The sequence below is a fragment of the Bombus huntii genome, chromosome 2 (genome assembly GCF_024542735.1).
Source record: "Bombus huntii isolate Logan2020A chromosome 2, iyBomHunt1.1, whole genome shotgun sequence".
In the NCBI taxonomy this organism is placed as follows: domain Eukaryota; kingdom Metazoa; phylum Arthropoda; class Insecta; order Hymenoptera; family Apidae; genus Bombus; species Bombus huntii.
The window spans coordinates 13,620,028-13,638,276 of NC_066239.1; the positions used below are offsets into that span (position 1 = coordinate 13,620,028).

Below are 18,249 nucleotides of genomic sequence, written 5' to 3' on the forward strand. Positions count from 1 at the left end.
TAAAATAATGACACAATACAATAATGCAATACTAAACGGATAAAATGAGAATTGAGGAAAATAAGGCCAATAAGGATGTGAGGCAATTGTTTTAGGATTACAATTAAAAATTAACCAAATTGCCATTTGAAATTATAATCAAAAATTGTAATCGACTATGTGACTGGTTGATTAATTCCAATAAAAAAAGATCTTTTCTTATTTATTCACGATATACTTCAACTTCCGTGAACTCGATGCAGATCCTCAAATACGTCGATCAATCACGAATTTATATGTTTACACGCTAAATCACACGTACATGCCTATATCTTTACGTCTGGATCGCATGAATGTTCTATATAAACGTCTACATGATATATTGCTTTTACCTGATTCCTACATTTTGCCGAAAATCCGAAATCTAGCACGGGATCAGGCTTACTGAAAAAACAAATACTCTCTGCCAAGAGGAGAATATATCACGTTGCTCAAGAATGGCCAATCCGACTGAGGAAGTTACGTTTACGACGAACTTTCTTTACATAGATTAATGTCAGTAGGATTATGATTAGTTTTATAAGAAACCAATACTAGAAGAAGACTTTCATTTAAATAATCGCATCTGTAAATTTTATTCCAAGCGATAAGCAAAGATTGATGTATGTATATTTCTTAATATTTCTACTACTAATTTTTATCTCTTTATTTACGAGAAAAGATTCGATTTTTGCAGCTCTTAATAAGTTTTGGCTAACCCTGCCTCGTCTTAATACACGAAATTAACACACGAATACAATTATAACAAAATATTATCGTCAAGCAAACGAGACTAAGAAAGAGTTACAATTTACGGAATCCGTAGAAAACCGAACCTAAATCGAAGAAAACGCAACAAGTAAAATCGACGCCTCCTTTTCAAACGAAAGAAATTGTTTCTCGAACAATTGGAGCACCAGCAACGTACTCGTTCCCTCATTTGGTCGAGAAAACGCGAAGAATAATACGAAGGTAAACGCGTGACCAAAAGATCTGTCAATTAAATGTACGGAGAAAGGTGGAAACAGAAGAAAGAACGCAGGCGTCTCGGTTTAGTATGTGCGGCTGATATTACGTAAAAATCATTTTTACGACGCGCGTTGCAACGCATGCACATACGAATACGTACGGCCTTATCTCGGCGGTGATTCGGCGGGATATTCATAACCCAGTGTACGATACGATTTGATTCGATTTTTTGTTTTCTCTTCGACGTTGAAAGCCCCACGATGGCGCCTCCCTTTCGATCGATTCATCGACACGAGATTATTCATTTAAGAAGTCGCACTGTGCGTCACTGTCGATCGGAGTTAACTCGATTCGACAAACAGAAACGAGGATCGCGGGGATGAAAGGGAGTTTGAACGTTGATTCGAATGCAGGGTGATTTCGTGATCGATGGTCCAAGTTTCGAGCGTTGTTTGTCCAGCGATTTCGTTGAACGATCGGTTTTTCGCGGTTCTAAATTATTGAAATGCAAATCGTTTTAAATTAATATAATTAGCCTGTAATTAAAGATGGATATTTTTACCAGATATAATTCATTTTGTCGAGTGTCTTAACGTTTTATCTGTGAATTATGAGTGAGTTACGAATGTACATAAGGATACATTTCTCTCTACATACGATGTTTAAGTATGCATAATCATTTGAAATTTACTCGTTTATTTCTTTGACAATCTTAAAGATTACTGGCATTGGCTTACAAAAGTATTCGAACCTATTGTGTGAACTTACCATAGAAAATTTGTATACCCATAGCTTACGTCCAAATGTCCATACATATTATAACTTTATCTCCATAAGTGTTATAACCAACATAATCATGACAACCGTGTCTCATATAGTGTTAATGGAATTTCGAAGTGTTTGTAACATGCATAACGTATTCGTAAAAAATGTTTACAAGAGATCGAATACTTTCGTGAGCTTGTGACAGCGACTTGTATCATTCGTATCGTTCCAAAAAAAAATTCGACGGACAATTGCTAATCAGTTACTAATCAATAGTATGGATAGCAAGATGCCACATGTGACTCGACCTCTCGTAAAATTGTACTTCTCTGTAGCGACAGGCAACCGGAGTTCGTCCGATGCAATCCGCGTTTCCGTTTTGGAAATGTTACAAAGACCAGTTCACCGACCCTTGTCTCAACGAAATGCAACTGTCTTCTGTTTTCCGGAACGCAGGAAGCATATTTCGTTGTCGGCATCCGACTATGCTCGACTAATGCGGCTGATGCTTGCAGCTTCATGACATTTACATGCTCTCGAGATACGCTGGAACTATAGTCCTATTATTTGTGATAAGTTGCAACGTCATGGAAAATTTGTGCAATAACATCTAGTAAATAGACATTTTTTACGTGATACGGAAAATGTAAATACTGTTTTTCCGTTGTTTATTATTGAAGCTTTTTCTCATTCTTTGATTGTGTAATAAAGTAACCACGAAAGCGAAATGAACAACTTGATGAATAATTATTTCTTTATCCTCAAGATTACTTGTGTTTCCGGTCAGATATAAAAATGAAGTGTTAAATAGTAGATTTTCAACGCGTTATTTCTTTATATAGTTGGTGTAGCACTGGTATACTTTTCTCGTAATAATAACTTTTACTTCTGGAACATTACAAGTTTGTAAATGTCCATAATTTGGAAATCACAAGTTTAAAAAATTAGTTCGACTTCTTTTACCGCGTGTATATAGCGTGTGTATATTAGGATAATATGTAAGGGTCTAAAATTAATTTACCTAGTGCTATTATTTATATATTGTTGCTATTATTTAGCAACGAAGGATCATCGTGAATCAAACTAGAAACGGGAAGCTGAAAAATGACGACCATCATACCCGTCATTGGTATGAATCAACATTGTCGCGAGAAGTTTATAGTTGTCAACAAGGTGAATAAAAGAAATAAAATTAATGACAAGATCTTGATCTGTAGCGAGAAACAGATTGATATTTCAATAGTAGCAGATAGCATATCTTGTTTACAAGAACTGATTCGTCATTGCCATAATTTTCTACCATGCTATGCATTTTTTCCTAAGCCTGCGATGCAACATAATAACATCATCTCTGAAATGGAACTTCAAACAATATTTTCTTCTCACACTATTCCTAAAAAATTTCTTTTTATCGGAGTTTCATTTTTATCAGTAATAACAACCCGAAGCTGTTATGCCAACTCTATTATTCTAGAAAAACACTACTGGAACACCTCGATGAAATTATGAAGATCTTCATGTTATACTATTAAAACATTCATAACGTCAAAAAAGAACACGGCATTACAAATAATTATGCGACAAATATCGATACACATTTATATCTTTATGAAAAGAAATAAAAATGTAGGACATAAGCAGATATTTTTTTCACTTGCTAAATATTATAAGAAATATCGTACGATGTTTTCTACGCAATTCTGTATCTTTAAGTTCCCCATAAATGTATAAAAATCTACAGTCTAACAGTTATTCTTTCCGCATTAATTCAAAAGAATTCTTGCTCCAAATTCCCATCGAATCTCCTAGCGACTTCAAATCTATTCATTCGTTCTGCTCTAAAAAAGACCATACCAAACTGTGTCACTAAAACTAACACTCTCAATTCGACCTTTCTCCTACGCCCAGATCTCGATGATGGAAAAACTGAGGAGGGCATCGGTATGCGAGAGCACGAAAGAATCGGTGAAAGAAAGGAGGAACGGCATCGGTTGGAACAAAAGTGAAGGATACCGACACAGCGGCGCAAAGGGCGAAACTCGCAAGAAGAAACGGAGGGTCTTCTGGCCGAGTGTGGGCTCGAGAAGTGGGGCCATGTGTTCAGTGTCAAGTTGCTCGAATCTTAGCCTGGTCCTCCGCTTCGTCCTGCTTCGCACGCTCGGTTTTCCGCGCTCCAAACACTCCGCTCGAAACGACCGCGAACAACCTCATTCTACTCTTGCTTATGTTAAACGCGTGTGCACGCGTCGCTCGAAACTTTTGTCGCGATTCATCGTTCACGGAAACGCAGAACCGCGTTTCCAGAAGGATTAGATGACGTTTTCTTCGTGGCGCGGATAACCAAACAAAGCGCGAGGCAAGAACCGAGCGCATGCCTGGCGAGAGTAAATATACAAAAACAATCGAACGGAAATACTTAAGGTTGTGAAACGACTGCACATGCTGGCGAACGGAGAAGGATGTCGATGATTCGGTAGACGGCAAGACGGAGAAAATTTTAGACATTGAGAGAAAGAGAGCATCGATGGGAACAAAGCGGGCAGCATCTGGAACGCGTTAGTGTTCTCCGGGCAGCCGCCCCCGTCATTCGGCTGCGTCGCACGCACACGCGCGTGTCGGCCCGCGCGGATACGGATCCGCCCGGCAAGGACCGCAGTCAAGGGAACGAAAATTCGTCGCGGATCAAAACGGCCACGTGCGTGCGCTACTTGAACCAAAGAATGCGGCTTTTTATCTTCGTGAGATGAATGTTAGAACGTTGATGCTGCGAGGCCAAAGGAATGTGGAACTAATCTGTACGAATTGAGACGATGTTGAGAGTACGGTGACGTTGGCATGCACGAATATTATGCATACTCGTGTCATAAATTCTGTCACATAAAAGCAACTTTATATATAGTAAGAAAATTAATTCGGATAAAGGTTGATATTTTGATATTAAAAGGAATTTAAATGAAGATTATACTTGTGAAGGTTTTTTTATGTTTTGTAAGGTGCCTTTATGTATAGGAATAAAAAGATCCTGAAAGCTTTTGTAGACGTATAATATACAGGGTGGTTGGTAACTGGTGGAACAAGCGGAAAGGGGGTGATTCTACGCGAAAAAAGAAGTCGAAAATATAGAATAAAAATTTTCTTTTTTTAATTTTTCTTTTTTCTTTTTAAATTGTTCCATCGAGACAACGATCTACAGTGAAATCCGTTATAACGAGACGCGATAAAGTGCACGCGTACCGAGCGAAAATTCAAAGTCGATTTTCTCGAAAACAAAGCCTCAAATGAAAAATTTTTATTCCATATTTTCGACTTCTTTTTTCGCGTAGAATCATTCCCTTTCCGCTTGTACCACCAGTTACCAACCACCCCGTATATCATAAAAGTGAGTAACTTTCTTGGAACGATAGTGCTTTGAATGGAAGTATCTTAAATAGCACGAAGAAGTTGAAACATCTAGAACATGCATTAGTTTCTTAGAATTTCACAAATTACTATTCCAAGTAAGATTCGATAGAGCTGACTTTACAGTAGAGGGAATACGAAAGGCGATCTGCTTTGGCTATACGACTGTGTGCTTGTGTGCCTTGATGGACTTCTTGGCGTGGGTACCCTTGTCCTTGCTAAGGATTAGGGTGGAGACAGTGACTCAAACGTTTTTTTCAGGAGCTGCTATTGAGATGCAACTTCCTGTTTCTTAGTTTCATTAAAATTTTAGTTTATCGCGTATCTTAAGAAATAGTTCCACTCGACTCGAATGTCGTTTTTTGTTTCGAGCCATATGTTGTTTTAGTTCCTATAATTCTGTTCCCGCTGATAAAATAACTACGAATTTTTTGGACTTTCAAATGTTTTCGTTTAAGTGAATTATGTATATCTACCTATGACAATCGGGGAGATCAATTATCGGAAATTATCGAGGGAGACGTTAAATTTTTATATTTGTCAATAGATATTTCGCGTTTATTCTATATTTCCCTGTTCCCTTTATCTCGACTACTCTGCTAAAAACATCACCGAATAATCATTTCTCTGTTCTCGCTTAAATGCAGCGGTAAAATATTTTTTTATTAATGCATACGTCTTCGAACGCTTTGTCACACGATATTTGAACAAGGCTGCGCAATTTTTAAACTCTCCGTGCTACGGACGATTTGCTCGCGAGAGAGAAGAGAGAGAGAGAGAGGGAGAGAGGGAGAGAGGGAGAGAGAGAGAGAGAGAGAGGACTCGAGACAGTGAAAAAGCTCCGTCTTAGATGACTTTTGGTAAAACAGCCGGCGATAAATGATATTTACGCGTCGCTTTCGCCGCTTGCATTTGAAAGTCACTATTCCGGTGGCTGAAAAGCGACATCTGTTTTCCCCGCTGCAGTACATTATTTCGTTTATTTTTAAACCTAATCCGTTGTTCCACATCACAACCGGCCCGGTATGTCGTAACTTCGAAACACTTAGCCTTTTAATCGGATCGACACGTACTAACAGAAGCCACGTTAAAAGATATTTACGCGTTGCGTGTAATTTATCGGTTAATTTATCATCTGGTTTTGCAAATCTTTCTACCCTTTCAATAAATAGGATCTGTTATTACGAATTTCTACATGATCCTAGATATTTTTCATGAAGCTAGATTGTATTTATCACGAATGAATATTTCTGACTTGAATAAGCAACTTCTAGCTGTAGGAAATTCTCGTTGTTTCGTTTACTGTTGTATTTAGCGTACAAGAATATGGCAAGTATTAAGAGACTACGTAGTCATTTGGTTTTGTGATTATCGCTTTCACAATTGCAGTAATGTCATATTTTTATCGGAATTTTATTAATTCGAACGATTAATAATTACAATAAAGCAGAGATACGATCGTGTAGATCGTTTTATATAAAAATATGAATTTCCATTAGAAAGAAATCAATGGGGAGGAAGATGGTGGTAGATGCAAAATAGAAACAGTCTTGCTGTGTTTTCTATTAATTACGAAAATCAATCTTCGATGAAGCGGTACAACATCGCATGTGTATGAATAATCAATATCTGCTTGGAAGTCTTCGAAAGTTATTACACCGATAAATCGAAAGCAATCGCGGTGGCAGCGCAATATGACACCGAAGTATCGGCAGATTGTAATTTAGACCCTTTTAAATATGCATGAAATGAGCAGAGATATCCTCCAACGAAGAATTATTAATAGCAGTACGATTCATCAGCGGAACTTCAATGAAAACAAAATCAAAGGATTAATATTTAACATTTTATCTTAGTAACCAACCTTCGTTTTATAATTTTCTATATCTCTCTATAAGTTACGTACATACCTATATATTTATATTCTACGCTTTATTTTGCGTATATTCTACGCCGCTATTTCTCAATTTCCAAATATTGTTGCAATTTTAATAATGTACCAATATCATTAGAGTTAGAAGATCCAATGTGCGTATTCTGTGACTTGGAATTTGAACAAATTTTATGGATAAACTATAGATGCAGATGTAGAAAACGAAACGGTGGTTACTGCAAAATTAATTGCAAATGAATGCACTGATAACGAGTTTCGTATTGACGATTTTGTTTCTTGCGCCGTTTATATAAGATTAAGTTCAAAACCATTTACAGCTCACCAACAATACGATGATACTTATCAAAAAATTAATTCTAACATTTCGTCAACATTGCTTTAACCGGTATCACAAAAGATACTAAGAACACATTGATACCACGGCGTTACAAAAGACTCGAAGGCGCACTGATACCATGGTATCACTATCCTACACAGATCTCGTTCTATTTCTTTGTTACACTAACATATTGTGCCACGGATGCTCGGTTGTAACGGCACAACGAGCACGTCGATTATAGAGTAATCGGCCTCTTACCTCATTACCTTCCGAGAAAAGGTCGTACGATTTCTCGATGACAATCCTGCGCTCCCATGCGCAATTGTCCCATACACGAGCATTATCAAAAGCGAGATCAAAATCATTGTATTAGGCTTGCCTACTAAATTCGTGCCATTCGTTGCTCTGCAATTTAGAAGCCTCCTTGGTATCGATGCTATTCCCATTCTCTTTAGCTGCCTGTCTAGCTCTTAATCTTAAGTTCCTCAATTAGTATAATTGGAGCAAGCTTTTAAAATACCTGATTCTAATTTGTGTTCCATGTTTTACGTGATAGGAAGCATCAACATATCGTGTGATATAGAATACCAATTAATATTAAATAACCCAACTTAAATATAACCTGTACTATTGTGATCTTCAATGACTCAACTGATTGAGAGTTAAATACCACTGCACGGTTTGGTACATCCAAAGTTTGGCATAGCTCCTGAATTAATAAACTCCTTATTTCATCCATCAAAACGCAAGATCTGCCTTCGTTTCGTTTTTCTTTCTTTTTCAACTCACGAGATATTAAAAATAAACACGCATCTCACTCATACTTTTTAGCATCCGAATATTTTCATTACTCACTCTAATCTATCCCGATCTCTCTCTCTCTCTCTCTAAATCGTTGCAACGTCTCTACCTGCGCAACTTTACAGAGAACCAGATCAACGATTGCGTATCCGCTGAGCGATCGACGATTATTTGCCCTCACGACCAGGACACACACGCGTTGCGTCGATGAAAGCAGAAACGGAAACGTGAGTGCAGTCTGGAAATTTTCTTTCTTTTTGCCCCCTTTTTTATTTTATTTCTCTTTTTTATTTTTGCCTTTGGGATCACGGTAAAAAAGCGGTCGTTGCGTATCCATCGATCTCATGGAAACGTCGTAATTGGAGCACAGACCTTTTCCCCGGCTTCTCTTTTGCTTTGGAAGTTTGCCGTTGTTTTCAGGCTAATTAGCCGCGCGACGAGACCTTTAACTGCTGACAGATTTTCGTCGGCACCGGTATGATCAAGCTTAACTCGGATCGAAAAAACGGAAAAATCATGAGTTGCGTGAGGACGGATTTGCTTTGTACGTTATATTTGTGTACGGATGTCTCATGCTCGTGTTAAAATGCATAAGCTACGTCGCACGTGTTTTTGTAAAAACGTTTCATTTCTGTGTCTGAGGAAGTTAAATACAGAATATTATTCTAGATTAAGTCTGTGAAGTAATAGAAATACAGGTTAATATAAGAGACTATATTAGATTGGCTTGCACTATGTGACATCATTTTTATTCTTGACTAATGTTGCACTTTTTATGAAAAAATAAAGGCTTTGAAAAGTTGAAGGTTGGAAATGTTATCTCATAGATATTCTGAGAATTTTTATACCATTTTATATTTCCATATCAAGCCGAGAAGTATCATACGGAAATCAGATTAGAAAAATCGTCTGAAATTGTAATTTAAACAAGAATCAGAATTTCGAATTTTTAATAGCATACAATTTATTTAAATGGAAACCAATTTAAGCAACAAACAATAACTCATAGGAAATAATTTGTAATTAATATGTTCTATAATTATCCAAGATACATACATAATGTCAATATCAAACGCGCTATCAGATCTAATTATCATTCACGTATATGTATCTTCTTTCATTCCAACATATATCGTTTTCAGATTAAAAGGATATCACGTAAAACGATCATTCGATTATCTACTTGGTTATTCATTAACGAGCATCTGCGAAAAAATGGCGTGCGAATTAATGCAAAGTTTCGATTGCCCGTACGTTGTTCATCAATGTATTAGGCATTCATCGCTGTGGATCATATTAGGTTCGACGCAGTCGAAAAATTCGAATAAAGTAGAACATTTTTTCGAAATTTAATTATCTATTTTTCGAGCACCATACACATTAAACGCGACAAGAAATTCTCAACAATTATCCCCCGTTGACCCATAAAATCTCTTTCATTTTCCTAAACTTCTTCCCTCGACAAGAATACCTCTTATCTCATGAATATATTTTCATGCTCGCGCGAGCATCATCGCGAGAGATACGCTCTGCCGTTGTATAGTGTTTATACATATTGTTAGTCGCCGGTTGCGCAACAACGGTTCGTGTGTTCTTTTCGTTGATACTGCCTGGACCACGTTATCGTGACTTTTTTTCTTTCACCAATGACGAAGATATGCACGAAGAGTGTGGCTGCGCTCGCACGTTTTGACACTTCGGGGATAGCGCGCGCGCACGTTTTGTCCGCCTCGTAGTGACGCAACCGCGCGAGAAACATTGTGAAGACGATGCATACGTTTCTGAATTCGTATGGACCGACGCGACGTGTCACACGTAATTATAGACCCGTCCACGTATTTCACGCCAAATAAAATGATTTCTCGAGTTTCGCTTCTTGTTTCATCAACTAAGTTTTTTCGTGAGTGTTGGAGCTTATTGGAATAAGGATCGATAGTTCGTCAATTGCTGATATCAATTGTACTATACATTTTTAAAGCTTTGGCAGATAGTTTAAGTGGTACTTCATGAAGTATAGTAGATTTTAATTGTCCTATAACGTTATAACGACGTGTAATGCGAAACTTAGAAATATTCCTATTTGCTGTGCTTCAGTTTGTTTTATCTTTTTAACAGAAAAATCATCTACTTGAAAATAAACATTCGTCACTTCAACATCGCAGATATTCCACGTAATCTACCACATTGTAACGTTTGTAACAAGTAATATATCATTGTAAGAAATTTCGTTTCATAACGTTTATGGTTAGATACGATGAACTTTGTCTTCGTGTTTCATGCCGAACGCATGAAACTTTATTTAACTTTTTTACACTTGTTTCTACAAATACGAAGACAAACAATTCGAATAATTGACAATGTATTGATATCGAAGGAAAAAAGAAAACGTCAAAGAGATATGATTTCGGATTGTTAATCTGTCATCTTCTAAAGAGCTATCACGCAGATAAATAGTAGAAAATTTGACAATACTGTACGGTATTTATCTAATCATAGGCTGCAACATAATTTAAACGCAAATATGAAGTTAAGAAATAATAATCGATCTTATCGGTGGACATTGTAGCAACTCTGGTTGCAAAGTTATTATACTGATAGATGACATGTTAAATTAAATGGACAAGAAAATGGAGTTTTAAGTTTGAAAACGTTATACAGCAGATTTAAATATCAGAATCATTGCGTCACACAACTAATCTGCGATTAGATTGTTGTATTATTGTCAATTATCGGTATAATTATACTCTTTACGTTACGCATTGAGGAAAAAAACTAGAATAATACGTACTTTTAAGTTACAGACGAAAGTCAAAGTATATGACCTACATGATTTTTGCAATTCAAATTTGTTCGACCGTAATGCATTCAGCGATCTTTGATGCGCAGTTTATGAAACCGCTTAAACGAAACTAAGCTTATATTTTATTTTGTATTACTAAATACGAGCACCAAAATTATACGCCGACATTTTACAAAGATGCGAGTTACGTTCTTTCTGGAAACTCTGAATAATCGTGATTTTTTCTAAATAAGTATACTATATTCGTCATTTTCAAATGTACTGCCAATTTTCAAATCCAGTTTCCAATTATCAGTGTCCTCGCTATAAATGCTTTAAATCCTTTGTCTCGTTCTTATCTCGGCCCCTTGTGTGCTTCAGACGTAGATATTACAGTCGGAAAGAAGCTACTATTTCTCGAAGTCAAACAGAACGAAGACGATTCTAGTCGCTAACTATAGTTACGTTAATGAATTATAAGCATATTCTTGAGAGCAAGACTAATTAATATTATTACAGCACGAGACTAATTGTCAATTAAATCGTACTTCTTGCGAAGCATTGTCCAATCACGTATGCTCTATATTTCAGACGTAGATACACAAAAATCGCTTACAATTGTTACAGACTGTCAATACCATTAAATTCTCTTTTATAACAATATATAATAACAATAACATAATATAATAATAACAAGTTTCTTATTACAATAAAACAAATACATTTTACAAGTTACGAGCCAAACGTTCGCGAAAATATGAATATGGATAAACATCCATAGTGTAATAATAATCAAAGAAAATTCAGTTCTACGTTTTCGAAAGGAAATCTAAACGGCACGATAATTTATTGGAAGTCTCGACATTACGTGTACGTCTCGAAGAATCGTATCTGAGAGGAACGCAAGATAATGCCATTCTAATATTATGTAAGCGGTTGGAGATTAGATTATGGTTCTTATAAAGCATTATCAAGGCACGCAATATTTTGAAACGAAACGAAAAATAATTAAAAAAATGAACGAGATGGCTTTTATACGTTTCACGTATCTTCGTAACTGATATTCAAGTGTTTCGAGCGCGACAAACTAAAACGCGTGGCCATTGCAACATTACGCAGCCGATTAGAGTCGCGGTTTTTACAGCATCGTTATCATCATTTTATTTACCGCGGCCAGCAAAAGCGTACGTGCACACAGGTATCTTGTTTCTGGTCATTGATCAGAGGTATAATATGTCCAGTGAGAGAAAGAGGCTGCCGGGCCTAATAATCCATGCAACGCGGGCATTTATTACGCGTGGCGCGCGCTGAGAGGTCATACAAATGTAAAGGCGGTCGATGAATATGGATAGAGATATAGAAACGTTTCGATAACAAAGTCTGTCTCTGTGTAGTCATTTGATCTCTTCCATTCGCATTTTTTCCCGCCTTTTTACTCTGGTGAACGACGCGGAAAAATGCAGAAACGAACGCACTTGCTGCGAACGCGGCGTTACGTAAAGAAACGCGCCTATATTCTTTTTTTTCACATGCACTTTTTTTTACTTCCGGCCTTTGTTTTTTTTCGCCTTCTTCTCCTCCCTTTATCTTCTGTTTTTCCTTTTCCTTTTGCATTTTTTTTTCATTCAGTCCGTTGAGCGGATAGAAAAAACGACAGAATCGGAAAGCAGATACATATGATGTATCGTGTCTGAAGACACTTTGCATCTTTGCGAATCTTTGCAGACGAGCACGCAGAAAAGGACTGATCTTTCATGACTCCGTTTTGCTTCCTCCGATACCATCACCTTCGTCTATTACCCTTCCTTCGAGCGAGTTCGAGTTAGTGCAACAGAAACCGATGTTGACCTAATTAGGAATCGAAATCATTTATTTCGACCTCTTCGATCGTCTACCAGAGACGCTTTCATTCGTCAGGGACTAATAAACCGATATCTACGGAGCCTTTTGCAAGATTCGATAAAGTCGATATCGTAGAATACAATGAATAATGGAGAAATACAGACAAAGCGGAGATTCGTATAGATAGATTGGGTTTTTCATTTTCACCTTCATTTTCGCTTGGCTATCGATCGGTACATCCTAATTATGCAACGCGCGTGCAACAATGCGTGCACGAGGCGTTTTGCACGAACGCTCCTCGACACCATGCGTTCGCTGTTAATTATCACGCTCCTCTCGAGATTATTCGGTATTTTTGGCGTGAACCGTGGCGTACGCTCGGCAGTGCGCACCTAGAATCCGCGGATTATTCTCGGAGAGGGTAACAGAGCTTTGCTCGGAAACCTGGCTAATTGATTATTAAGACGCTTCAGAGTGATCGATAAAACTAAATATCGTAGAATAGTGCAGGATTTTGCTGGAATTCAATTATTCAGAGGCTCTTGTAGTTTGTTCTTTGTTCTGTCTTGTACGGTTTCGATTGTCGAAGCTGTCAGATTGGAGCCAAGAGACGATGACTGTAAAACGCGAGGGTACTGTGTCGCGATAAATCACAGCGGAATAGAAACATTTTGCGTGAAAGAAAACTGAAAGTTTGAAGAAGAAATTAAGAAGAGATTTAATTTTGAAAATTCTTCTTTGATTTTAAAAGGTAAGTTTTTAGAATGTTAGAATAGTTCAATGATTGTTCTTGAATAAAAACTGTCATAGGATGAAAGACACTCCCGCGTTAAGATAACTAATTCTATTTATTTTTACTTTTATCGTTTAACCACTTCGTGTGTTAAATATATAATTTAATATATCGTATAATGTACGAAAATACACCAGTATCAAGTTTGGCGATTGTGATCAAAATAATTATGATCCTTAAGTTTCCTAATTAATCACAGTATCGCAGAACGAGCAACATTTATTTCGTACTTTTCAATTAGGTATATTCGCATCAACTTCTAGCTATTTTCAGATTTCATCTAAACGCTAACCAATCTCTGTCACTTGTCAAATTTTACATGTCAACCACTGTCCCACCTGAATTTTCCAATCGATAAATCCCACACCTAACTCGAATTCCACTTAATTTCATCGGCTTCCTCTATACTCTAGCATCTGTTCAATATCTAAATCAGCGAACCGACATCTCTATAAGTAGACTGCGCAACTGTTACACGTCTAATCAAATAACACAAAGACTCAATAACAATAATTCTCTCCCTCTATTCCAATCTTATATCCAAACAATATGTATATTACGCATGAATCCCGGATCGCGTCTAATCTCTTTCAACTTTCGCAAAGACCAAACAAACCTTTTAATAGCCGAATTCTCGCAAGAAAGCGATTGTTGCACGGGGCCATACGAAGAACGCTAGGAGTTAGTGGCACGACAGTAGTAATTTTACGGTGTGTAAGACACGTCCAATAACTCGTTCCCCGAAGCTCCGTTTCGGATGTTCTTGGTGCTGGAAACTTTTTTGTTTCGTGCTTCCTTACGTTGTGTACGTTGCACGAGATATACTTCGTCCACATTTCTATTCTAATATCACTACACACGAGCGTAGAGACTGTGGGAGTAGATAGATAGAGTAGCGAGATGTTGCTTGATTCTCGGAATTTTGTCTCTACTTGACACAACCACGGATATTGTGTTCAACTGTTCAGTAGACACAATGCAACGTTGACAGTCGCGTTTTATTTTGGGATGATAGTCAGCCCAACTAACCTCGCGACGCTGTAGCATCCTATGTTAGTTTCGTGCTTGTGCAAACGCCTGTCTGTTGTCTACGCGAAATTTCATGATATTTACGGAGCCCCGGGAATAATTCGCGTATCTTGTTTCGCGATTTATTATTCGTAACAATGATTATCGATATATTAATATCATCAAGTGACAAAAAGAGTTGCGCTCGGAATTGGGGATGTATCTACTCGTTCAGAAACGTGATCCAACACATAAGTTTAATGGTAGCCCGATAAAAATATTACTACGTGGATTTTCGTGGTATTTATGGAACCTCGATAATAATTCACAAACACTTTGTTTCATGGATTATTATTCACGGGCATGGTTAACGTATCAAAAGCATTGACACGTTTGAAGATACCAAAATCATCAAACATCGGAAAATAGTTTCCATTCGACGGTGAATTTGTCATGAAACTCGATCAAACGCAAAGGGTAGCCCGAGTGGTTCTACAATAAAAATACCATTACACCGATTTTAATTAAGGACACGATGAAAGATTTATCCTGCTCCCATCGACGTCCCCTCGCGCTCCGGTTTAGCTGTTTATGCAAACCAGCGACTTTACCCTTTGATGTCGACGCGGGGCAAGCTCGCACGTTGCACGTTTTCAGGCCGCGTACTTTCGATCTCGAGCGTATTACAGCCTGCCTATCCATGAACCGGAAGATGGAAAATTGAAACGAAGCTTTCCACGAGATGACACTCGACGATTAGAAACAGCAAACTTAAAATCTGCCGTGAAAATCCTCCACTTCTCGAATGCGTTTAAATATCTGTCACCGTGATAATCATTCCATCGACACTCGTGTCTCTATCCCATGCAAAAGAATCGTTTTTCTCTTTGTTTTTCTCCTAAGATGCAGAATAAGCAAGGCCGGTCACGTTCCAGAGAAGAAGTCGACTTTATTTCCCAGGGATCATTCGCTGTCCCCTTTTGACAAGATGTTCAGACACGTTGAACGCAGAGACAGAGGATTTGTAGAGTGCGTCAAGTGGTCGACCGAGAAGGAAAGACGAAATCGCTCGAGATTTTTGGGAGGGTCGCGTAGGATACAGGCTACGACAACGACGACGACGATAGAGAGCAGGAAGGAGCCGGAGAAACCAAAAGAAGAGGGTAGCGGCATTAAGGGGAAACGGTAGAAACAGGCACAGTCAAGGGAGGGTCACTGGGTCAGATGCGATGCACGATTCCCTCTCTTTCTCGGCCACCCTTCTTCGTATTCCCAATTCTCTCTCGCTGTCGATCTCCTCTTTCGCCGGGAACACATGGCCCTGCGTGTGCACACGGGCTGTCTGGCAGGAACACACGCTGGCCACGCACACACGCGCCCCACTACCGTTATCGTTCGAGTATTGGACAGATTACGCTGAGCGGCGTGCTCCAGGGAGAGTACGCACACATTTGGAATAATTTGTAAATAATGCTCCAAACGATCGTAGGCAATGTGGCATTAATTTGAAACCGAAGAGTGGCTGACAAAGAGAGCGAGTATACGTAGATGACAATCTGATAAATTTTGAAAAGGCGGTTGTTAATTGGTATCGAAAGTGAGAAAGGGAAGTGACAGAAGCAACGACTATACACACCGTCGCCGGTACACCGGTATCGTTCTCGCAACGCGGTCACGTGCTCGTGCGTCTCACTCACCTGCCAAGCGTGCTCATATCATCCTGCTCGCGCGCTGGTAGCTTCGACTACCCTTCGACGTCTTCGTGGCACTTGTCACGTAATTACAAAATATATACGTATACTTTACACCCCCGCACAGAACCGGCACTTGAACGAGAACCAACGATCCGAGGCTGCAGAGACGAGCATGTGTCGGCTGTGCCGCGGATCGACAGATCGGACGTCAAACAGCACTCAATGCGGCGAAGTCGGAGAATAATCGTTTCACTAGTCGGCCACGTATAACCGGTAAGAATTCTTGCGTACGCAGATTACTCCAGTCTTCGGACGACCGTAAACGCCGGCTGGTCCCAAACACGTATTTACGTCATGGTTCTTGGTGACGGTTGAGGTCCCGTCGCGACGTAACAGCCGATCTATCTCTCACTCGCAGGAAGACAGGAAGATCGATGTAGCTCCGGAGGGAGCGCGCGCGCGCGCACATACGCACGCACGGCTGGAAATCCGGTTGATCCGCGTGTCTTTGGCCCGGATCTTCCCTTGTCCAACAGAAGAAGACGAGGAGAAGCGGAAGAAGAACAAGCAAGAAGATTAAGAACGACTGTTGGTCGCGGATCGAGAGCGAATTTACGATCGACACCGACGCTCCGTTTCCCGGTTTTCGACACTATCGCGGATGCCTGCAACGCGCGAGAACGCGCTGCTCTGAAACGCGTCGACGACGACGTAGACAACGGTGAGCAGCAGAACAGCAGCCAACAGCAGTAGCGGTAGCGGTAGCAGCAGTAGGCCGCGAGGGCGAGAGAGCGAGAGAGGAAACGAGAGTCAGTGGTGGAAGAAACCCCCCCTCGAGCAGCGGGCATACAATGGGAATAATCACCGCGTCTCGGAGCGTCGGCTGACTGACTGAAGCCCCCGAGGACCGAACGGGATGAGATTCGGAGGCGCTGCCTGGTGGCGGCCGGCGCGGCGCGCCGCGCCACTCCGCGCCACTCCGCGCCGCTTCGGCGCCCGCGCTGCGCCACTCTCGCCTCCCCGCTACTGTTCTCCCTGTGTTCGTCTTTTCTCTCGATCTCCCGCGCTCGCTCCCTCTTCCTTTTGCTTTTGTTACCCGCCTCGCCTCCTCTTCGTCGCGCTTGCTCGCACTCCGCCGTTACTGCCCCTTCCTTCTTCTACGCTACTACGATCGCTAGTCGACGCGAATCAAGTCGTCTCTGTTCGTCGCGTGGCACGTTCGTTAGTTCTTTCTCGTTTCAGCGGTTTTCCCTTTCTCTGTCGCACCGGTGGCCGTTCGTTTCGTATCACGGTCGCTCGGCAGCGGACGGGCCGACGCGCGGCCGCGGCGGCGGTGGCGGCGGCGGGTTCTCTTGCCCGCCACGCCCCTTTTCGGGCGTACGTCCCGCCTTCTTCCTCTGACACCCACGCGAAGGCGCGCGTTCTGCCCGACACTGCACTGCCAGACTACCACCACCGCGGCACAGCCACGACCCGTCAGCGTCGTCCTCGTTCGCGTCCTCGTCCTCGTCCTCGTCTACGCCTTCGTTTCTGGCTTCTCTGCGCTGCCACTCTGTCGTCGACGTACGCTTCGTCGTCGTAGTGGTCGTTGCCGTTGTCGTCTTCGTGTTGCGCCGACGCTCGTTGTCGTCGGGTTTTCGCGAGGATCTCCGTTCACCTGTGCACGCCCGCCGATATCCCTTTTCCCGTATGACCCCCCTACCCCGTTCGTTGTCCTTCCCTAGTCTGTATAACGAGATCTCCCACCCTCTGCCAGCCCTTTCTGAGGACACGAGCCACGGACGCCAAGCTGGGCGTAGTAGTAGCGCCGAGGATGGGCAGCGTACGCTGTAGCGCTGCCGTGTTCGATGTTGCCTCAGCTCTTAGCTTCTCGACTATCTTTTTCTTCATCGTCTTTGTACCTAGCAGCTCTCGCTCCTCCCTTTCCCGGCGAATGAATAGGGCAAGCGGAGAGAACGACGCGTATCA

The 18,249-nt window shown here is 40.5% G+C and overlaps 1 protein-coding gene across 8 annotated transcripts in view; it reads right to left on the bottom strand.

The window, feature by feature from the left end:
• Nucleotides 1-18,249, bottom strand: part of LOC126876887 (transcription factor SOX-6) — a 323,573-nt gene that overhangs the window by 61,240 nt on the left and 244,084 nt on the right. Inside the window, exon 1 of one of the 8 annotated variants that reach the window (XM_050639749.1) lies at nucleotides 16,285-17,809. The exons of the other annotated variants lie outside the window; for them this stretch is intronic. Coding sequence (XP_050495706.1) covers nucleotides 16,285-16,301 — 17 coding nt within the window. The 5' untranslated portion in view covers nucleotides 16,302-17,809. Of the gene's footprint in view, nucleotides 1-16,284; nucleotides 17,810-18,249 lie in introns of those variants that run through there. 8 annotated transcript variants of the gene reach the window in all.